Source organism: Limanda limanda, chromosome 7, assembly GCF_963576545.1.
Source record: "Limanda limanda chromosome 7, fLimLim1.1, whole genome shotgun sequence".
Lineage (NCBI taxonomy): Eukaryota > Metazoa > Chordata > Actinopteri > Pleuronectiformes > Pleuronectidae > Limanda > Limanda limanda.
This window is the reverse complement of record NC_083642.1, coordinates 28,215,024-28,240,013: the sequence shown is the minus strand read 5'-3', so window position 1 is coordinate 28,240,013 and position 24,990 is coordinate 28,215,024. Positions and strand designations below refer to the sequence as shown.

General features: G+C 40.0%; 1 protein-coding gene across 1 annotated transcript in view; it reads right to left on the bottom strand.

Annotated features, from left to right (window-relative positions):
* prkcz (protein kinase C, zeta) overlaps positions 1–24,203 on the bottom strand; it is a 126,611-nt gene extending 102,408 nt beyond the window's left edge. Inside the window, exons 1-3 of the mRNA XM_061075163.1 lie at positions 24,086–24,203; positions 22,586–22,675; positions 22,149–22,199 (exon numbers count right to left, since the gene is read on the bottom strand). Of these exons, the coding sequence (XP_060931146.1) occupies positions 22,149–22,199; positions 22,586–22,675; positions 24,086–24,203 (259 nt within the window). The remainder of the gene's footprint in view (positions 1–22,148; positions 22,200–22,585; positions 22,676–24,085) is intronic.
* Between the last annotated feature and the right edge of the window lie 787 nt (positions 24,204–24,990).

Below are 24,990 nucleotides of genomic sequence, written 5' to 3'. Positions count from 1 at the left end.
GCAAATGACAATGCTCTGAGCTTCACAACTGCAAATCAGGACAGTTTAAAACGGCTTAAAATATATATAAAACCTGAAATTTTAAATTGTTCGTAAATAAGTAAGTGTGCTATAATGAATTACATTGTATACCACGAACAAAGGTCAATGCTGTCAAATTAAACAATGCACTTTATTTCAAATTTTTTTTGTCATCCAAAACAATCCTGAATCTCAACCACTGTACAGAGTGGCATGATTACAGTCACTTTTTAAATTTTGCTGGTTAAATGCACAGAGGATTTGTTAACCACACATCTACTAGCAATCCGCTCAACAGGAAGAAATTATGCTGGGTATGATGTGTCTGTGCCCTGTAATCTCCAAACTTCTCCCGGCTTTCTATAAAAATATCTGTCCTCCCAAAATACTGGCATCATATTCATTTGCCATTGACATTTATGTCAATGGCACACTAAGCTGTTTTCCATGAATTATAAATTCTACCTTTTCACCACTACTTTCAAAATTGCTTCGAACCATTCATTGATTTAATGATTTATTTTTTCAGTGTAATATTTAATCCCCCATGGACTACACAGTGACAAAACACAGCAGCCAGCTGTTTGGCTACAACATACATCTCCACTCAGTTTGATTATTATTTTAAATATAAAGAAGACACAATATTTTTCTCCAGGAAAATAATATATATGAAGACTTTCAGTCTGGGTTTAGAACCAATCATAGCACAGAGACAGCCCTGGCAAAAGTCACTAATGACCTTCTAATAGCTTCAGATCAGGGACTTGTGTCTGTCCTCGTTCTGTTAGATCTCAGTGCAGCATTCGACACAATTGACCATCAAATTTTATTAGAGAGACTAAAACAGTTAATTAACATTAAAGGAACGGCCTTAAACTGGTTTAAATCTTATTTTGCTGATCGCTCCCAATTCGTTCAAATCAATGATGAGTCATCGGTGCGCACCAAAGTTAACCATGGTGTCCCACAGGGGTCTGTGCTCGGCCCAATTTTATTCTCATTATATATGCTTCCACTAGGAAACATTATCAGGACACACTCGGTAAATTTTCACTGTTATGCGGATGACACCCAGTTATATTTGTCAATAAAACCTGATCAAAGTAATCAATTAACTAAACTTCGAGCATGTCTCAAGGACATAAAAACCTGGATGACCCGCAATTTTCTCTTATTAAACTCAGATAAAACAGAGGTTATAATACTCGGCCCTAAACACCTTAGAGATACATTATCTAATGATATAGCTGCGCTAGATGACATTGCCCTTGCTTCCAATGACACAGTCAGGAACTTGGGAGTGATCTTCGATCCTGATTTGTCCTTTAATAGTCACTTAAAAGTAATTTCTAGGACCGCGTTTTTCCACTTGCGTAATATCTCAAAAATCAGACATGTCCTTTCGCAAAAAGATGCAGAAAAACTAGTCCACGCCTTTGTTACATCGAGACTGGACTATTGTAATTCATTATTATCAGGCTCCAGCAGCAAGTCGTTAAAGACTCTGCAGCTGGTCCAAAATGCCGCAGCACGTGTCCTGACGAGAACTAAGAAAAGAGAGCACATTTCTCCAGTATTAGCATCGCTACACTGGCTTCCTGTTAAATCTAGAATAGAATTTAAAATTCTCCTCCTCACCTTCAAGGCCCTTAATGATATGGCACCTCTTTACCTTAAAGAGATGTTAGTTCCATATCAACCTACTAGAGCACTCCGATCCCAGAACTCAGGTTTACTTGTTGTCCCTAAAGTCTCTAAAAGTAGAGTAGGAGCCAGAGCTTTTAGCCATCAAGCCCCACTGCTGTGGAATAATCTCTCACTTTCAGTTAGGGAGGCAGACACGCTCTGTTCGTTTAAAAGTAGACTCAAAACCTTCCTTTTTTATAAAGCTTATAGTTAGAGCTAATTTGTGCGATGTTCCAAATTTGATTAAATGGCAAAAACCCCTGATGATGCTAAGACGCACAGGGAATTTATGACACAAGACACACGGAGCTTCTCTTTCCTGCTTCTCCTTCCTTTTCTCCATATTTATCACATCAAGATAATTCTTATCTGATCAGTACATGTTACTAACTTGACCCCTTTTCCCGGAGTTTCTGTGCCTTAGCGCCCGCGGATGCAGGGCCACAGCTGTGGCCGCACCATGGATTATGATTGTGGATCGCGTGTCGGAGGTCGCAATGGTGGATCCAGTTCGGTGGATTCTGTATCGTGCCAGCTGATCGTCGTTGTAATGGAGGATCCTTTGTCGCGTTGGCATCGGATGATGAGGGACCACGACCGAGGCGGCAGCTGATAATGGATTCTAACTGGCGGCGGTGGACAATGACTGTGGATTATAGTGGATCCCATCCTGATGCTGGATCGTGGTCTTGCTGCTGGCCAGAGACTGTGATTGCAGCGGGACTGCCTGACACATAGTATTGAAAAATGTTTAGCCTAATGGATGCTGCTAAAAATCCTGATGATGTTTTCTTACACCTGACATCTATTGCACTTCTGTCCGTCCTGAGAGAGGGATCCCTCACATGTGGCTCTCTCTGAGGTTTCTACATATTTTTACCTGTGAAAAGGGTTTTTAGTAGTTTTTCCTTACTCTTGTTGAGGGTTAAGGATAGAGGATGTCACACAATGTTAAAGCCCCATGAGACGAATTGTTATCTGTGAATGTGGGCTATACAAATAAAACTTGATTGATTGATTGATTGATTGAATATAGAGCTGAAATTCCTTCTTAATTTGAACTTCAATTGTCTAATTGTTGTTATTAAACTTTCTCAGTATTCCATTAAAACAGTCAACACTTTTATCCAAAGCGACTTACAATAAGTGCATTCAACTATAAGGTTACGAACACAGAACAGCGTGAATCATGTGTGTACATTTACCAGTGGTGGGAAGTAACAAGGTAGAAATACTTTGTTTCTGTACTTAAGTAGATTTTTCACATAGAGAAACATTTTGGGTTGTTTTGTGTCTGTATAGGCCTACTATAAAAAGCACTTTGCATTTTTAATTTTGGTACTTGTACTTTTACTTTTGATACTTAAGTAGTAGTAAGTCATTTTCTGACGGGTGACTTCTACTTTTACCGAAGTCACTTTCAGTTAAGATATCTGTACTTTTACTCAAGTATGGCTTTCAAGTACTTTATACACCACTGACATTTACCAAACACCAGAAAAAATAAACTGGGCCTCAGTCACATACTCATCCCATATGAAGTAACCGCTGCTTTAAGATAGGGAAACTGTGAAAACCTCACGTCACCCGCTCGCGTCATCAGCTGATGGACTTGTCCAATCACAGACTTTTCTGTATGTTTTCACAGCCTTGTTTTCCAGCTGTCTGTCCATGACGTAGTAAGACACACTATGAGCCAGTATGATCCGACCAGACCTTACATCAGCATTGAGGAGTTGTCGGAGAAGAAAGAGGGTAAGGTTATATTCATTAAATAATTTTCCAGTTACATGTAAAGGTGTATGTTGTCATTGAACTGTGCTAATTTTACTGAATGTGTTTACAGCTGATTGAAGCGGGACAGATGACATGGATCCATCCTTCCACAGCCAGGAGCGCAGCCGACCTGTGTGCCACATTTCATATAAGACTGGAAGCTACACTGGATCTCACAGCTACACACCACAGACGTCTACACACTGGAGAAGATTCAGACAGAGTCCCACAAAGAAGTCATGACCCAGAGGCTGCAGAGAAACATTTCAAGCCTCACCTGAGTTTTTGTACAATATATTTGCTGTATAGAAATAAAGCTTTGACTCCACATATACCTTGTTCACATTTGTTCCCTGTACAATATGTTCACCTATAACATCAAGCATCACATGAATGTTGAGTTTTAATTAACTGCAGTGCTTTTGGTAAAGGCTTACTAATAAATAATAATAAATATTAATATATACATTTTTATTATTAATATTGTGTGGGAGGGGCTTACCCCACGTGCGGAATGCTGTGACCCCACATGTGCACTGCAATGACCCATAAGGTGACCAATAGCAACACTTCTACCAACCAATCACGAGTGACATTAGCTTCAAGGGTCTCTGGTATCCTCCAATGGTGAGTAGAGAGAGGTTTTAGCCAGCGGCTGGACTCCGATTCATATGCTAATTAGATCACACGTCGCGATCGGTCCGCGCGGCCATATCCCCCTTAAGGTCCGCAAACGCCGATAGACCCAGCTTATTGTCACTGGCGAACGCCGAGGTAACATCATGGAAACAGTAGGTTACAGCAGGGGATTAGGCCTGTCCGAAGAGGTTTACTGTGACAATAATACTGCTTTTCGTCTAGTGTGTTGCAGTGAAAACCTTCCAGCCCTGCACACACTCACCCACAGTCACAGAGCTGAGCATGAGCTTTAAGACCCTCATCCTTGCCATATGACTTAATCTCTGACGGCTCAGTCAGAGAAGGAGACGTGATTCGCTGACATGATACAAGCAAACAGTAGAGGCAGGAACCTGGTCGACAGTAGCAGTAATGGGCTTAAATAGGATTCAGCAGACTAGCCAGAGTAGACGTTGCAGGTCATGTGACAGACTGACTCAAGCTACTTCCATACTACTATGTTTTAGTTAAAAAACAACTTCTTCAATCTTCAATGATCTCTGTCCACAAGAGCATTTTGGCTCTGTATCAGTTTTAATCCCAGTCTGTTTCTGCCCATCCAGAAAAATACAAAGCCCTGGAGTTTTCAAACTTAATCGGGGTTAGGGAGCATTCCCAGAGTACTGTGAACGCCAGGCGTATCCATAACAAAATTTGATGTGTTTTCAAAAGAAAATGCAGTAATTTGGATGAATGCTCAGAGGGAATATACCCTACATATCCAGACATGAACAAGCATAAAAAAACAACACACATTCAGAAAAGTATTTTGTATAATGAAGGTTTGAGTCATTCGCTTCAGCATAAAAACTAAAGATAAAATTCAAATATTTTGCCATTGATGTAATGTGTGTGGGCAGGTGTCTAGCTCAACCAGAGACAAACATGTGCTGTAGGCCCAAAAATTATGAAGTGAGGACCTTTCACTAGAATAACTGGAACATCGCTGCTATAAACCTTTTGACACAGCTTGGAAATTACCTGTGGAAATGATAGCTTTTTCCATTTAGAAAACATAATACAGATAATTCATGCCGAAATTAAAAAAAGAGCCCAAAACAGTCTAATAAGCACTTAACAACAAAGTCAGTGTCTGAGCTAGTATAGTATTAATGGTGCCATGGCAAGGGAGTCTCACTCTTTAGTTTTATAGTTCCCACAGCTGCTGACAACAGTCACAATGTCAGTGTGATGTATCTTAAATGAAAATGTGTGTGTGCTGCAACAACCTCAACCTAGTTCCAAGGAGTGCAGAGAGGGAAAACAGCCTGAAGTCAAAACTCCAGCAGCACTACCTTTATCACAGATTAAACTCAAAATTATTGTTGATAATCAAGTGTTTAGTCAAGAGGTTTTAAAAACATTTTAAGGGAATGGTCAGTGAATGAGAGGGAACAAATATTGCATAACTAATCATATTAATTTTCAAAAGAAGATCCATTGGAATAGCCTTACTGTGTGAGATTGCTCAGTCGTTTTTTTTCCCACTTTCGCTATTAAATGCCAAACAGATCTCTTGCTGTATTTCACACCAGCAATGTTGGTTTATCTTTGTCAGTTGTTGAGAGTCTATGACTAGGTCCACACAGCTGTCCCAAGTGGCCCCAAATCAGATTATTTGTTGTTTCGTCTTCATATGTCTTTTATTGTCTGACCAGCAATCAAAAAGTTAAGGATATTTAATTTACTAAAGACGCACGCTATGAAAGCAGGAAACCCCTATATTAGAAATTAGCACCAGCAAATGTTTGTACTTTTTCCTTGAAAAGTGAGTTGGAGCTTGATTGGAGGCATTAATCCAACAAGACAGCTTTTTATAAAAAAAAATCACTCAAGTGTTAGGACTCTTTTTAAAAAGCCTTATCTGGATTTCTAAAAAATTGCTAATTAATTACATGAAGATGTTGTTGTTGATGCCTACTGGAAGATTTAACTGTCAACCAAATGAAGCAGGTCTCGTCATAGGTATTCTACCAACTGAGCTTTCTTTGGTATATTATCTGATATTTTCACTTATAAACATCATATTTATAACTAAGACCTTCAGTAAGTTGATAAAAAAATAAGGTGTAGTTTACAAATGTTTTAATTCACTGTGTCAGATTCACAGGCTGTATAATATTAATAATAATAATATCAATAATAAGTATCATTATAATTATACACTCTAAAAACGAGTACCTTGTCTCAACAGAGAAAATTAACGCAACAGTTAATGTTGATTATTTTTAAGTCACGGTAACTTATTAAGAAATTAACTTCACACAACAACCAACTAAGCTAAATTAGCTTTTCCATTTAATTTCTACTTACTTAAGAATTGTTACTATAAACACAAAAGTTTAAGTTTAATACTGCTTCAAATTAAGATGTTCCAACTACTTTTCCCACTTTATTGAAAGGATTTTTAAGTCATTTCTATTTAATTTTAATAATTATCAAAAAAGGTTTTTAAGTTGACAACCACTTAAAAATTGTATTTGCTCCAATTAGATTTTCTTCAGTAGTTTTTAGCTTTTTAACAGTATTTGTTCTCGTAACTTTGTCGAAATCAATAAATTCACAACAAAATTGTTTTGGACAAATAAAGTCTTGAAGTCTGCAAGTAATAGTGCACATAAAGGACTTGCACTTTTCCAACCAAATATATTAGCTACCCTCCCACACTTCAATTCAACATCAATTAACCCATTTTAGAGGCCTTCTGTATGTAAAGTGCTGTAGGATATAACACAGCTTCTGTTCTAAGTGGCCAGGGTTCTGCCAACAGTCACATTGTAGATACAGCAAAGACATAACCAATTAGTTCCCCATTAATTACTTAGACTGTGGCGACCTGCCATAGTGTAATTTGTCCCGACACAGGTTCATAAAGCACCAAAATCTTTTTACACTTCCCATTATAACATAGAAGGTGTCTAACTTTGTGATTTAAGCTGCTGCATCCATGCTCGGATGCATGGGAGCAAACCACATGCTCTTGATTTTTGAAATTTCATTGAGTTCTCGAATTGTGAGCATAAGACCCACTGATCATACACTGCATATTCTCACAACGAGCACAAGAAAATTAACTTTTAAATGATTCACAGTTTTTTATTAAAACAAATAAAAGAAATTAAAAACCCTACAAGCAGACCTCTATTCTGACTTCTCACTCTCTAGATTACTGCACTGCTATAGATGCAATGTGCTGCCCTGGAACTTTTGGGCTAAGTTTGAAAATGTCTGTAACTCTGGCCTAAACCTAAATCTGCTTTTTAAAGTGAGTGAAGTGACTGTCATCAAACTATCAGCACATTTTCATCATGTTTTACAAACCTTACAAAAGCTCCCTTTATCCTTCATGAGGATATCGAGTGAATAATGAGCATTTATGTTGGCAGAAAATAAACAAGGGGCTCATTTAAAAAAGAGAGATGAGGAAAGGTGAGAAATTGTATGCTTTATTATTAATTAATAAATGTATCCATGTACAGCATTCGATTGATTTGCCCCTTGTTTTGTTCAAAACTGTGTGGTAAGGTTAAGTTTTAAATGAAGGTCCTCTTAGGATACATTTGTAGATACATATGTACATAATTTCTTGGTCGGAGTAAATACTTACAGTAGTGAGCTCAATGACAGATACTGAACCAGAGGGTACTTCATCATAACTTCTGCAGAAGCTTGGGGCAGAAATGTATATGTGAGGACTTGATATAAAGGTGCAGTTAAGATTCATAGACAAGTCAAGATTCCCAAAACGAGTAAATTGACTTGTCAAATCTAAAGGCGTGTGGTGCTCGCAGAACACGTTTATCAAAAACCTGCATTACAAAGTAGGCCATGAAGTTTGAAAGACAAACTTACATTCAGGCCACACTTGCCTGCATTGAAACAGATTCAGGAAGTGTTGCAAATATTTATGTTATGACATATTCAACAATTTATATTGAAACTGTGGTGAAAAATCATTTTCACTGTCTTCTTTTCTGTGAACTGTGTGAGTGCAGAGTAAATACGGGAGACCTTGAATTTCTAGAAGAGCAGCGCTGCTTAAGCTCACGCAGGCAGTTAGGCCGCTCTTACCTGGTTACATGGACGTCAAAATGAAAAGCAAGACTCTTTCACACACATGCACCACTCACACATCCAGTGTGGTCCGGGTGTAACATGAGAGTATCTATACTTCACCTGAGTTACCCTCTGACACAAAGGATGGTTTGAGCAGTGAGCCACTGTAAGTGATGAAAAATACAGAATTTTTATTCAAGAACTGAACTTATATGCAGTTTTGAGGTGCTTGTACTTTTAAAGATGAATTCATTCATTCATTCTGCCTAGGATACAACACTGATGTTACTGTCATATGGAAGATAACTATTTTTTTTTTTTCTTTGCTACATTACACACATCTGTCTTTACTTCATTATCTGTATACTACTACCACCACAGACCACAGTTAATATCCGCGCTTCATAGAAATATCCTGGAAGCCACTAGGTTCAGTATACCCCAAAATACCCAAGTGTTTCAATATTGTGCTCCTCGAGCCTAGCTGAGGTTAGGGTGTGTAAGGACAGTGGCGTAAAGATTGGAGAGGTTTGGGGGTGGTCAGATGCCCCTCTGATTGCTCTGTTGGGATAATGTGTAGAGCAACTAATGCAAAAATCGATTGTTGTCATGAGTCAAAGTGTGTATCATAGAAAAGTTTTTATTGATAATATAGTCATCCAATGAGTCACATGGCAACAAAGTAAGAATTATTCTCTAGAGCAGTACCTTCTAAAGTTGGGGTTGTTTCCCCAAGTTAACAAAATGTAATAATGATTATGATGAGCATATTTTAGCCATGATAGTTACAAAAGCTACAAATATCAGCCTTCAAATTGTATTGGTCCCAACGTGACCACCAAGGTGATTTTGCCGTTTTCAGCACCACAACACAGAGGTCATTTTTGGGGAATTACCTAAAATCAACATCCTTTCTGTGTTTCAATCTCCTGCAGGGATAGTGGTGTCACAAGTCTTTGGCCCCCCTGCACCAAACATCATGACCAAAGTTTTGTTGGTAGTTGTAGTGATACCTTTGATCTGTGTCAATCAAACTTGTAACCTGCTCTGGTGCCGAACAGGTGGACAGATGGACGCCTTTCTTTGGTCCAACGAATGCTGGTAGGGCCACAAACACAGCACCACAAACTAAGTGGGCCACGTGGCATATAGGCAATCGCTCCTCAAAGTTAGCTAGTTTTTTAGATTCGATTTCTCTTAGATTAGATTTTTGAGTTTCACTCAATGCTTATGTCCCATGGTGTTGACAGTTGTGATCAATATCCTACTGTTCACAACAAAAAATAGACCTTACATTTAATATCATAGCAGAATATCACTGACTGTGGCACCACAGATCATAATGTAACTGCTGGATAATGGACGAGTAACATTAGACTCGCTTCCTCGCTATAGGAAGCTTTGTGACGTTATGCCTCTGAACAAGGTAGCTGTTGTTGCCTGGAAGCTCCTGTAGTTTACACTGTGTTATTGTTGTAAGCCTGTTGCACTTTCATCCTCAGGGGGTTGGTCACAGTTTCAGCGCAGTGATTAATTCCTGCTAGTACATTACATAACACTATTGTTACAGATGCAGCTGATGGCCCCTGCACGTAAAAAGTAAATTAATGCTGCACTGTTGCACTCACTCTGTCTATAAGACACCATTAACCCCAATTGATTATTTTCTATTTTAGCACCACATTGTTTAAAGATGAGTTTAGTGCCACTGATACTGTACAAAAGATTTAGATTTGTAAATGATCAAATACGTACTTGAACTGAATATCACAAATAAACAGCTGTTGGTAACCATAATAGAATATAATGCCTGTATTGTCATTGCACAGAAGTCAAATGATATTTAGTGTGTCTACCTGAGTGCTACATAGAACCTATATAAAACAACACAGATCAGAATCTTCCAACAGATTCGGCACATACATTTTAATTGCGTATTAAGTCTACACTCATACAGTATGGTAGATGTTCTTGACTTGCCTAGTCATTTTTAAAATGTTCTTACTGATTTTTTGTTTTTGTTTTGCTTATTGGTAATAGTCTCATATACACCCCAAATTTAGGAGAGGCAGCATACCCCATGAAGACAAACTCCAACCATGGCAGGTGGGAGTTCATAAATAAGAGCACCCTCTCTCTGGTCCTCTCTTGATTTGTAAGACACTAGTGTACACTGTTGGCTCCTGCATCATAGATCCCATAGTGGATCTGTGTGGGTGTCAGAGGATCAACACAAGAAAAGGCAGAGTCAAAATGAACAGCAGGAGTGTACAGCTGCCACCCAAGACGACATCAAAAAGCCACTTGTTCTATTGAATAGTGAGAGTGAGTAAATGAGTGCAGGGACTATGAAAGGAAGCAGAAGTCATTACCATGGAGGTCAGGGGTGTTTTTTTATATTACTCCTTGAAGTCTCCCCTGACTCATCTGTGTTTACTGCTTCTCTTATACAATTTATAAAAGGGAGCATTGTCTTACCACTGAAGCTATACGCTCACCTGGAGCCTCTGAAAATAGGGTCTTCTGCTTGAATTAAGGATAGCTTGGGCCTTATTTCTCTAGTTGTCGTGATCCTTCTATAGGCTATGATAATATTGCACTCAAACTCATTTCTGAAATCTGGAACCATGGTGACATTGCTATAACAGGAGACGTCTGAGGATCCGACAGGTTATCAACAAACTAACGTTTTATCCATATTGTTAGGCTGTAGTTCTAATTGTTTGTCAATTTACCCTTGTCCAACCAAATTATCATTGGCCAGATGATTGATGATTAATTGTTTAACATCTGATCTATTATTTATTTCAGAATGTGATGAGGAGCCAAACAAATAAAATATGTGCAATTGTCCTTCTGGTCTTAACTTGACAGTTTCCCAAGGTTTGATATTTGTGTCTGATAAATCCTGACTCCATGCATACACTCTGAGTAGTAAATACTGGTCAGGCAGTTTTCAGATCCATTGTTAAGATGGCACTGACCATTGGTAGATATTGAAGAAAGTGGATCTGTATTCATTTTATTTTGTGGTATTGTGGAAGTAAATTAATACACAACTGACAATCAGATTATATCTTTGAGTGGAGGCATCCCAGTGATTACATCACTGGCTACAATTTAAAGCAAATAATGAGTGGACTGAAATTGGATTTTCAAAGTAGCTTCGCCATCTCTGGTTCAAAGCCAGGACTGATGGGTTACGTAATCCCAGTGTGCCAGGAGTGAGCAGACTTTCCTACTATGATGCATCATAGCAATACAGCATGACGACAACCTAGGGTCATGATTTAACAAGATTAAATTGGACTGACAATAAATCAATTTTTGTATTTCAGTTTCTTGAGGTGACAGTACATAAGATCCATACCAACTCATGCTCATCCATTTATGGTCCACAGAAGCACTTATACAATTAACCACCTTCATCTATACTACTGAGCTTAGCAGTGTTGGGTCCAAAATGCCAATTTATAACTTGAACATCATCTGATGTGTTCAGTTAACCTCTCTTTTGTCTTCCAGCCATGACAGAGGTCAATCTCAATAACTCTCTGAAAGATGTAACAACTGTGACAAATACAGAGCTTTTCATTTTTTACCTGTCTTGTTGCACATGCTTTACACAAATTTTCCACTTGGAGAGGAATGAGTGGACATGCGGTGAGGATTGGAGTGTATGTATTTGAAAGCATAGTGCTGCAATAGTCAAAAGTCTGGCATAGATGTTTTTTACACTTTCATCTAGACACGGAAGGCAGCAGTCAATTTAGTCAGCTGGTCTCTAGTTAACCAGTTTAACCACTTGTAGACTGACTCCATAATGTAGTCCCCATGGGCCCTCTCAAAGCACAGCAGAAAACCAGATGAGAGCTGCAGCTGCTGATAAGCACTGATATTCATGGTCACATCCACTAACAGGATCTGATGGGTCATTATGTAGTATTACATATCAATAACTGCATTGCAGACCGAGTGGTTCAACTGAGCATTATCTATAAAGTGCTATTAATAGGTCAGGGACCAGTCAGCAAAACTGACTCACAGGAAAAACCTTCCAATCAGGCACACACAAACAATCAGCAGCGGCTCATAAATAGTGGGAAACATTGGGGATCAATACGCAGGATGACTCAGATTGTACAAAGCATGGTCACTTCAGCTCAAAACCATAATGGTCCAAAACAGTCTCTGAGATGTAATACTCCATCTCGGTCACTACCTCCCAGCACTGCAGGGAACAGGCCAAGGAAAAAAAACCCGGATGCTGGAGTGCCTTGTCATTTTAGGCAAATAAACTGTCAGGGTCAGTAAACAGGGATGAGCCATTACTGCCAGACCAGCATCAGAGGAATACACTGTAGCAATTCATAAAGTGTCACCAGGACAATGTATCATGGGAGAGCTTTGAAGGATGAGCACTCAGTCTGGTGTTGGGGCATAAAACTGAAATTTCTACAGGTGGACACCAGACTTATTTTCTGGAACAAGTAGAAACATTAAGACAAATGAGCTCCATCTATTTACATGAACTTTCCTTCCAGATATAAGTGGCCTTACAGAAGGAACAACTGTACAATTGGCAGGTTTCGATCTTCTTCGATCAATGAGAAAAATGTTAAAATAACGGCTCTAAGTAGAAGATACTGCAGCTTCTGTATCAAATGAAAATGGTATTGGCAGGACTGATGTGCCATTTGCTATTGACTGGCTACAACAAAACAAAACACCTCCCCTAAACAGAAACCAGCTGACATGAGCACAGTGTCAGGCTGAATGAATGAAATCAAATGCTTTGGCAATTCAGTCATTTGGTCAGTATCATGGCTGCTAGCTCTAACCTCGGCAGAGAAAAACAGTCTATTGTTTCGAGAGGAAAATCATCATACATCACTGCAGATGGAAATAGTACAAGTAGACAAACTGTCTTTGTCATTGTCCTACTGACTGAAAATTTACTTCACCAATCAAAATGATCCCCCTGTAATTTAGTACAGACATTATTTAAACCTCAGAAAATCACAAGAAAACAATGGTCAATTGATCACTGGAGAAGATATTTTTATTCTTTGTCCCTGGTATGGGCCAAGCTCCAAAAACAGTTAATCCTACATTTCCCACAATGCAATATGATAGTGTTGATAAAGGGTCATTGCCTGGTGAACATGAACGTCTTTCAAACATCGAGCACAGCACACCAGAGGAATTCTGTTTAAAAAAGTGATGTATCTGAACCCAATTTGTGAAAACTCTGATGAAACCACCATGGTTATTTACTCAGATCTGAGAAAGCTCCTCTAGAACCACAGAGGACTGCAGGTGTCCCAGGCTTAGTAGTACTATCTATGACAGGTAAATTGATAATGGTATGTTAAATTGCCCCCTTCAGAAGTTTCTAACACACACACAACTATGCTAGATTCCCTTGTCTCTCTCTCATACAGAGAGAAGAAGAAATGGCATGTATTTTTATACTCTTTGTTCCTTCAGCCTCTCTTCAGGAGAAATGAGCACAGCCACCAGGTAAGCAATCCCTTGAAAGCTACAGACACACACACACACAAAAATGCATGCACGCACACACACGATGTGAATGTATGTCTGACTAACAAAGACAGGATAATGTTTTTGGTACTAATGCAGCATAAAGAGGTTTTTGAAGGTCAATCTTAACATTGATATTTTTTTATTAAAATGTCCATCACAACTATTTTGTCACAATAGCATTGTTGTATGGAAAGCAAAAAGTTGTCTAAGAGAAATGTATTCATGTCATGCATTTAGACCACTACAGTCTATTGATGCTCCAGTATGAGCAGTGTAACAGTGTTCTCATGTGCCATCAACCTGCATTCAAGCCATTACGCCAGAAGCTACCACACATCTGAATTTAAGACAAGTGCAAGCCTGATATAATGGTGAAATCCAACTCCTCCATAACAATGCAGCCATTGCACACACAAACACTATCATGCATGCACGCCGACACCATGTCGCACTGGTTGGCAGGTGCAGCCTCTGAGTGGACTGCCAAACCGACAGAGCCACAATACAGTGAAGGGAGCCAGCTGGGAGCAGCCACCGTCCATGCTAACAGAGCTAGCAGGTTGCATGCACACAATCCCTGCCTGCAGTGCGTGACACGATGGGCGATAAGGCATGAATCAATCAGACCACCTAATCATGGGGGCAGATGGATTTCCCACACACACACACAAACACACACACACACACACACAAACAGGATCAAGGCAAGGACACACTCTCTTAAATCCATTGTCTCTGGGTATGGCATGGAAAAACAGACAGATTGATGAAAAAATGGATGGATGGATGGATGGATGGATGCAAAGAAAGATAGCTCACCGGTTTGCCTTCTGCCTCTCTCTCCACCTCTTTCAGCACATTATCCAGGCTAAGAGTGCGTTTGTGTATGTGTACATGTGTGTGTGTATGTGAGTATGTGTGGTAAGCCGGCGAGAATACACACTGCTACATCCCCTCCTCTCCCTCTCTCTGACGATCCCTCCCTTTTTCTCTCTCTCCTCCCTGGGATTTATTTAATTATTTCCTCCCTCCTCGTCGCTCTCTCACTTGCCCTTTCTCCCCCTCTCTCTCCTCACAGCTGATAGAATTGCTTAGATTTTCTCAAGGTGTAATTCTCTCTCTATCTCTCTGTCAGTCTGTCCCTCCCTCTGCTTAGAACTAGCCGTATCTCTCAGTTTTTTGCCATGGCAGGCAAAGCCAAAAATAGAAGAATTAAAGGGGAAAAAATGGAGTGCCTGCCTTGTATCTTAAAACCCGATATCTGCCGGGTACAACGCTCCCTCTCTCTCCTCTAGTTCGCTTTCATACTATGCCCCTCACCCGCCTGTGTGTCTTGTGTGATGCAGCAGCGTTGTAGGCTCCTCCCTGGAGAGACAGCGGTGCCACACAGCTGAGAGATAGAGAGAGAGAGAGACAGAGAGAGAGAGAGAGAGGGGGGGGGGGTGTGTGGGGGGAGGGGGGGGTGCTGGGCAGAAAAGGGAGGGGGGATGGGTGGGGCTTGGGGATGGGGATGGCGGCTCTGCCAGAGAATCCAGTTCAATGCAGGGCAGCCTCCATCCTCTGAGCTCATCATCCAGGATTTGAACGCTTCCATCATCCATCATTCTGTGTCCACACTGAGGAGGACTGTTCACATGCACATGCACAGGAAGGCAGGCTTGCACGCACACACACACAAACGCAACTCCTTCCCTAGCCCCCTATCCTAAACTCAACCATCACAACTAAACACCTCATCTAACCTAAACCTAACCCCAAAATTAAGTCTTAACCCGTAAACGCTCAAAATGTTCCTCACAAAGATATACACAGAACAAAAGACACACATGCATATACACACACTCTACTCACACTTTAAGCCTGAAAACACAAGATGCTTTGTCGGGGTGACTCATTGACAGCTCTACCTTTCAATAGTCAATACAACTTTCGTGTTTTTATTTTGGTCACATAAATGGTCACCCACCAACTCTGGCATGGATCTGGTACATTATTGTCAGTCATGTTCATCATAAATTGTCAAGGATGATTCGGGAAAAAAAAAATTCCATGCTGACACATGAACATGGTACACTGATAACAATGCTGACATATAAACTGCAGTAGTCCTATGGACAAAATGTATGGCTGGTCTGTATGTCTGTTGTTTCATCATAGAACCCTCTACCCAATTTATTTCAGGATCTTGGTCCACATCATTACACTGCTTTGTGATAGTTCTTTACATAATAATTTGTCTGGTTCCAGCAGCTCCACCAGCAGCAACAAGTCTCCTTTACTAATTTCTCTAATCTACCTAATAATTCCTCAAATGTCTTTCTTTCTCTTTGTCTGTCTGTTTGTATGCATAATTCACGGACCGTTCTGATCGACTTCACACTTGGCATGTCATGTGATATGTTCAATATGAATGAAAATCGATTAAACAGGCGACCAGTACTCTGTAGCAGTCAGTGGAGGCAGGACAGTGTGCTAACAGTCAGTTCATGGACTTAGTTGAACATGTCCTCTATACTACAGCAGTGGTAAACAAGATCTGATGATTTTGTCGGCTGCTTAAGACACCTCTGAAATAGCCGACATGCAATGTATGAAAAAACAAATACCTATTAGGTAAATCATTCAAACTGATATAAACCACAGAAATGAATAGTAATAAAGCAAATTCACTCTCATTATTATTATTATTATTATTATTATTAAAGTCACTGACAATCATCATTGCAGATAAACCAGGTGTGATGAAATCAAACAATAAAGAAGGCAGTTTATTTTAGAAATATTTGAGGAGGACTCACTAATGACAATGAATAATTCTGAGACTATGATTGCAGCAGGACTGCTTGACATATAGTATTGAAGTTATCCTTCAAAAATGTTTACCCTCATCAATGCTGCTAAAAATCTTTAATCCCGATGATGTTTTCCTACACTTGACATCTATTGCACTTCTGTCCGTCCTGGGAGAGGGATCCCTCACATGTGGCTCTCTCTAAGGTTTCTACATATTTTTACCTGTTAAAAGGGTTTTTAGTAGTTTTTCCTTACTCTTGTTGAGGGTTAAGGACAGAGGATGTCACACCATGTTAAAGCCCTATGAGACGAATTGTTATTTGTAAATGTGGGCTATACAAATAAAATTTGATTGATTGATTGATTGAAGTAGCTCCAGAGCATTAACACAGTCTGAGAGAACAGAGCATTACAAACAAGCAGGTTTTGAACAGGCTTCCCACTTCCTACATCCTCAAATAATAAATATCAATAACAATCCGCTTTGTACACTTCCCAGCATAAACCACTATCCAGGTTACAGCAATATATTTTGACAAAAGCAAAATGCTCCTGCACTGTATTTTGATGGCTCAAACGAGTCTCAGTGGAAGACAATTTAAACCAATAAACCAACAAACCAAGAGCACCAAAGCTTGGAGAAATAACAAATGTTGTTTGTGGTGATTAGGGTGAACCGAGCCTTCAGTGTTTTAGTATCGACACAAAGTATAAACTGCTGCATGCTTCATCAGGAGATATGAATGCAGAGTCAACCTTGAAAAACAGACACTATCTAAACATGAATGAGAAACAATGTCACCCTCCGTCCTCCCCTCATCATCTCTCAAAAGAACAGCTCTATCCTTTCACCTCTCTGCATTCATATTCATCAACATGTGTGAGTGTGTGTGTGTATGTGTGTGCGTAACACTGTACACACACACACACACACACACACACACACACACACACACACACACACACACACACACACACTGCAATCCAAAAATTGCTGAAACATGCTGACACCTCAAATAGACAGTCAGGGAGTAAAGCAAACATCATGGGAGTACATGAGAGAGAGAAGTGACCACTACATTATGCAACAAAAGATAATACAGTTTATCAACAATCTTTTTAGTACATGAAATAGCACAAAATAAAAAACTAACATTATTATTTGTGACGATGTACAACAGTGTGTGTTTGTATGTGTGTGTGTCGCACGCATGTCTATGTATTGTTATGAGGGCCAATTTTGGTGCAATACCATTATTGTGAGGATATTTTGATGTTGTGAGGGCATTTTGGCTGATCATCACAAATTCAAAGGGCTGTTTGAGGGTTAAAACTTGGTTTTAGGGACAGGGTTAGAATTATGTTCAGGTTAGGGTAAGGGGAAAGGCCAATTCATGCTTCTGCGTTGAAGCTATACACCGTAGCCTTCACATAGATGTGTACCCTACACTGACATGCATTTCCCCAAAAATGTAACTACGCAAAGCAGACTTCAAGAGCTGTGATTTGTTGATTTGTCCCCTCGGTAGCATTGCATTTCGTCAGACTCACTGCCATTTTTATATTGAAGGAACGAGCACAGACGATGTCTTTCTTTTCTTTTTTGCAGCTGAAAAGTGAAAATTCCCTCATTATCTACTCAGTACAATGCAGATAGAGGGGTGGGTGAAATGTTTGAGTCCACAAAACACTTATGGCGTTTTAGCCAAATCCAAAACAAATTAAGTAACTAGTAGTGAGTCCTTTTTCAGATGTAATAAAACAACAGAAAAAAAATACTATTTCGCCAGTATTGAGATAATAAAATGTCTCCATACTGCTCGTGTGGTGTCATCCAAGTCTCAGGAAGCTCCAACATTCAAATTGGATTCAAAACAGGGTCATTGACACAGTATTTTAAGCCTAAAAGTTCACTACCGGAAGTAGCGATGCTAGCAGATGTCCCAATGCTAACGTGCAACCCTTGGGTTGAGCTTGTGTGCAGTGTTTGTGGTGTTTCCAGTGTGTGTCTGTGTACGTGGCTCCGAGGAGGATATCAAAGGACATTTAGGCTTAAAACATAAAGATTAAGATACAGATACATTTATTTGTCCCAAACACATGCACAGACATGCACAAGCACACTCATGCAAGGAGGGAAATTTAACCTCTGCTTTTAACCCATCTGGTGCAGGACACACAGAGCAGTGGGCAGCCGTGTACGGCGCCCGGGGAGCAGATGTTGGGGGAGTAAGGTGCCTTGCTCAGGGGCACTAGACAGGGTAGGGAGAATCCTCTTGGATTTTTGGACAGATCAATCCAGGTTTGTCTTTTTGTTGTTTCTCCGTGGAGTCGAACCAGAGACGAACCAGAGACCTTTTCTGCCCATAGTCCAAGTTTCTGCCACTAGTCCACTGCCTCTCTGCCACATGGTTTGGGCATTTAGATTTGATAGTTAAGGTCAGGGTAAGGGACCAGGGAATTGTCATTGCATTGTCAATGAGCGTGCTCACTAAGATAGAAGTTCAAACGTGAGTTGTGTGGGTGTGTGCTTTTGTGTGGAGCACTCTGATTCCACTTCCTGCAGGCATAGCTGGCGGGCCAACAGTTCATTGTAAAAAATAGGTGGCTCAGGAGGAAGAGCAGGTCACTGGTTCGAGCCTAGTCTCCCCCACTTTGGACAAGGTGTCCTTGAGCAAGATATTGGACCCTATATTGTATGAGTGATTTGTGATAGAAATAAGCTGTATGTAGGTGTGTAAAGGGTAAATGGCTAGACTGTAGTTTAAAGCACTTTAAGTGGTCATCAAGAAAAGAAATGTGCTATATAAATACAGACTGTTGGTCTCAAGTCAGGGAACACCCACAGACACCAAAAAGCTTTTCTGTAAAAAGATGTTTCAAACCTACGCAAATAAAGAAGACCACAGATCAACCAGACAAAGCATCTACATCACGCACCTGCCCTGAAATATGAGTCTGTGAGGGTGGAGGTGACTCAGCTGAGCACTTCCAGCTGCAGCAGGGGGGTGATGAGCAAAGGAGTCCAGTTAGCTCACCACTACCCTGTTTAAAGGTGCCAGAGCTGCCACAGGGAGACAGAGACAGAGTAGAGCTACAGGACTGAAATGGAGATCCATGGAGATCACATCAGAGACAGGGGAGCCGTGCACCAGAGCAGCCAGGCAGCAAGGTGCACTATGGTGTGGAATTCTTGTGTTGTTTACTGTGCACAGCAATAAAATAGCTGTTATCAAAGCTCTGTGTGCATTGTGCTGAGTTAACCCACAGTGATAACCATTGAGTCAAACAAGTCTTTGATTCACAAAGTTTGAAGGATTCCAGGGTTCTGATAACTTTGGCAACTTTGTAGCTAAAATATCAAAGTGGCAATGACAGTAGGCGAAATGTAGGGGGAAGAGAGATTCCAGAAAGATGGCAAAGATGACTCAAGATTCATCCAGAGGGAGGGCTGCATGTGCATAGAATTACTGTTTGCAGATGAACATCCTAAAGTTAATGCTGCTAATTAAATCTCAGAATCCTTAGCTATAAGATTTGCGTTGGAGGAGGTCAGAGCAGCAATATGGTCAGAGGCACACAGTAAACACTGGCCAGAATGGCAGAGACAATTCAAGAAAAATAACTACAGGACAGCAATCTTTGCTGTTAGCCAGTCAGAATGACCATCAGCAGCCCTGGGAGACATCAGCAGGCGGTATTCAGCATAGAACAAGCTTACAGTTATCTGCTGCAGGAGTGTAGTCACCCACACCTGTCTGATCAGAACCAGAATTTTATTATCTGGGAATGCCCTCCCAGGCGAACCAAGTTTGCTGAGAATCGATGGTTGAGACAAACACACACATGTTTTATCAATAAGTTAACATATTACTTTTTTTCAGGAACTTGCTACAGATCCATCCTTGGTGACTGATCACTCAAAATAGTGAACATCACCTGGTTGGTCCATCGCTGCTGATACAGTACTATCAAGATGGTTGGATTTTGGTAAGCTGCCTTAATTCACACATCAGAGTTAACCAAAGTAAAGACACAATGACTATAGCTAATCAGAATGACATGATGTGGTAGTGGCTCAGCAAGTCTAGAGTCTTAATACCAGATGGTCAGCGGTCTGATCCCAGTCTGAACGTGCCGAAATGGGCAAGAACTCCGAAGTTTCCCCTGATGGTTGTGCTTGGAGTGTGTGATTGGTGAGTGAAAAAGTGCTGCCAACAGATACAGTGTATGAATGTGTGTGGGAAAAGTGTAGTGCTTTAAGTGGTCAAGACTGAAAGAGCAATGTATAAATACAGACCATTTACTATTTATAACATGTAAGCTGTAGAGAACGTATTGTTACCTGGACTATATTATCCATAAATAAGCTTTAAAGGAGACTTTAAGAGAGTCACAAGTCTGACATGAAACCCAACAGTTCATTTAATCTTCTACTTCCCTTTTGCTAAGTTTCCCTGAGATGGATCAACCAGACAGGTCTGCCGTCCCATACTTTTGTTGCAAGGGTGAAGATACAGGTTTTAGGTAGATGTGAATGAGTCACTAATCCTCGAGTTAAAGTTTTACAGGCCTTATGTAGTATGCATGTACTGTAGAGAAAAAGCTGTTTAATATGAAGTGCTGTTATTTGATAAATGTAGGTTAAGTCTAGCTGTGTCTACATACCTGTATGAAGAAATAGTTGTAAGTGCTCCGTTCTGTTATAACTCTTTGCCCTGCGTGTTGTTAGTTTATATGAGATTCCATTTTACAGATTAAACCTGCATGTGTTATTTACTGACTACAGTTAATCTTTAATCATCACTGACAGATGGTTGGTACTCAGTGGAGTGTTCTAGAGCTGCTGAGGGTCTCACATCTATAGCTGCTTTCAGACATGCACTGAATTCCTGAGATCTTACAGACTTTCTGCACAGGGGCTGTATGTCTAAACGCAAAGTGAGAGCCTTAGGAGTTTCTGCAGACTTTCTCTGTTTGTCCCCCTAGTATATATTCCGCAGAAGGTCCAGAGGAGCTGATGTAGTAACACAGCAGAAGATCCTCTTCAGGAAAATTAGTGGGTGTGTTGATAAAGTTTCTAACAAGCAACAGACACAAAATAAAAAATAAAATAAAAAGAATACAAATGTCTCTGGATGAAAAAGTGGAGCCAGACAACGACGAAGATGTCAATAGAATGTGTGCTAATAAATGCTGACGCCAATGTCGATATGCTGTAAACAAAAACACCTGATCTCCGCAGCATCCTGCCTCTGCCTGCAGCACCACGCCTCACCTGAACACTAAGGAGAATTTGTTTGTTTTGTGAATGCGTCTGAGTGCGGAAAATCTGGGTTCTTCAAGTGGGAAAGGAAAACTCTGGAGAAAGTCTTTCATGTCCGGTCTGAAAACGGCTTATGAGTCCAAAGAGCTCTCACTCCACTTACAACAAAGCCTTATTTCTAAATAGGCACCTAACCAAGTTTAACAATGCTGCTGGACACAAGGTGTGGGATCTTGAGTGCCCATAAGCACACAGCATTATGTGTCTCGCTGTGAGGCGAGACCTAGAAAGGGAATAGTGAAAACAAAGCTGGTTTACTCACTGTCTTCTCCAGGACAGAACATGCCAGGCTGCTCCGGGATACTGGGGAAAACTGCCAGAGATACACAATAAGAGAAAACACATTCAATGTGCTGTTTGTCTTGTTAAGAAAAAAAACACAGTTCATGAAAATGAAAACCCTGCAGGCCTAAAATGTCCCTATAATAAAATGAATGGAACAACAGAAATTAAAGTTCAAATGCAGCCATAAATTAGCAGCAATCAAGACTAATATACAGCTTTAGATACACAATGAACAGCTTGAATATACACAATGAATTCAAGGTCACGCACACTCTTTATACATTAGGTTCAACATAATGTCGAGCCATCTCCGCACTCATTACAGTCATTGAAAAATATGTACTCAATTAAAGCCTTTAATAAAGTGCTATTTAAATGATTCTTATGTTATGAAAATATTAGGACCTAGCTCACCGTGCAGCAGCAATCCAGACTTCTTGGTTCGATGGTAAATTCGAAAAGCTTCCTCCAGCTCCATCTGAGACGAGATGGTACAAGGGTCCCCTATACACACAAACAAACACATTCTTATCAATATAATCACCTGATTACAGCTCCAATGATTAGTTGATGTTACAGTGACATGTTCAATTAAAGGCTGATACTCTTTTTATAAGATTATATTTATAGTAATTGAATAATAACCTCAAACAAGGAGTGTATGTTTTCATCTGGATTTGTTTGTTTGTAAATAAGCAGGATTACGCAAAAACTACTCAACCGATTTCAATGAAACTTTATGGAGGGGTGAAGCACGGAACTCTTTATCACTTTCTTTAAAAGTGTGAGATAAAGCACATTTTCCATGATTTGTCAAAAAAAATGTCATGGCTCTTGATGAAAAAATGAGTTTGTGCATTTTGTTTCAGACCAAAATACAAATCCAGATCTAGTTTATTTAGATGTGGTTTCATCAAGGCTTTTTTCAGCTGTTTTTTAACACTTTCTTAAACATTAACAAAATTGGGCCTTTGACAGAGGTAGGTGCTCTACAAGCCTCTATGAAATACAACCCTTTTCAAGCTAAGTTAAGCTTAACAAGACTTTTGATGATGTAACTTTGGGATTTAGGGGATTCTTTAAACTGTTGGTGTTATCTGATGTTATATGGGCCACAAGTCCTTTCTTTATGCTAGGTTATACTCCCTTATCCAGGATCCAGGTCACATCATGGATCATGATCTTGGATCCTGGTGGCAGCTGACCATGGTTTATGATTACAACTAGATTGTTTAGGGTTAACCCTAACCCTAACCCTAGACTGACAACATACCTACTCACATATACTACCAGTATTGGCAATACCTATACCTTTGCACTTGTCCTTACTGCTCCCTTCATCTCTGTCAAACTTTATCTTAGATACTGGTTCTTCTCATGAATATTGTTAATTTGTTGATGTGATCTGTTACTTGCAGCCTCTATTTAACTTCTCCCTGTTTTTGGAGAGGGATCCATCACATGTGACTATCTCTGAGGTTTCAAAATGTTATTTTCCAGTTTTCCAAGTTGCTGTTTTGGGGGTAATTTTCCTCACTCCTGTTGTGACTTATAAGACTTATTGTGATTTGTGAATATGAGCAATACAAATACAATTTGATTATTTGATAGACTTATGTATATCTGACTGAAATGAGAAAATACATTTTGCAACAAAAAAAAACAACAAACAAACAAACAGAAACACTTCCTATGTGACTGCTCTTGCTGCCATGTATTTGAACACAACATCATTGTTGGTCTTGGAAGCTACAAGTATAGTGGACAGTGGATTTGAATTTACACCAGCGGCTTCAGACTGACCACCATGCTGTATTTTTTAGTCAGAGTTCAGCAGTGGTAGGAAAACACACAGAAGATACCCTGAGGATAAGACAGAATGATGTACAGTGTGTGAATATGAGGCATACCCACCTTCATCATCGATCCACTTGAGTGTGATGGGCTGCTGCTTGGCAACACTGCATATCGTTCTCACCTCCTCACACAACTCCACAAAGGTTACAGTGGGAGCCAGGTCTGTGATCAACATATCCCTGAAAACAAACACACACAGAAAAACATCAAGATTGAGTCATTTTGTTTAAGTTGAGCAAAGATACAGAAATTCCCCTCTTCAAGGAGTCAACAACAATGTGAAAAACTCATTCACTATTAGTGGTGGCACAATGGACAAAAAAAAAATATTCCCACACTGCAGACTTGAATGTGCCTGGGACTCAATGCTGCAAATACCCTTATCTTTCTGATGTTCTCCTTTACACTTATTGCACTTCTGTCCGTCCTAGGACATGTGGCTCTCTCTGAGGTTTCTACGTTATTTTTCACCTGTTAAAAGGTTAGTCAAATTTTACATTAATGGAGAACCCATTCCAGCAGTGTCAGAGAAACCTATAAAAAGTCATGGACGAGGCTTTGATGCAAGCCTCAAAGACTGCAAGCAGGTCCAGCAACTGAAGCAGGATGTCAACAGTGGCCTTAAGAACATCAACCAGTTTGTGCTTCCTGGCAAGCTAAAGCCAGTCTGGTGCCTAAAGTTTGGCCTGTTACCCTGACTGATGTGGCCACTTACAGTAGTTGACGTTCCTATCACAAAAGTGGAGAACATGGAGGAAATTATCACCTCCTATCTGAGAAAGTGGTTAGGAGTCCCAAGAAGTCTGAGCAACATCTGCCTGTATGGACATGGCATTCTCGAGCTGTCTATCTAAAGTCTAGTAAAGGGATTTAAATGCACCAAAATAAGGCTGGAGATGACCCTCTCAGACTCAAATCTATACGGGCTATTTGACCATCATTGACAACAGGACGGAAATGGA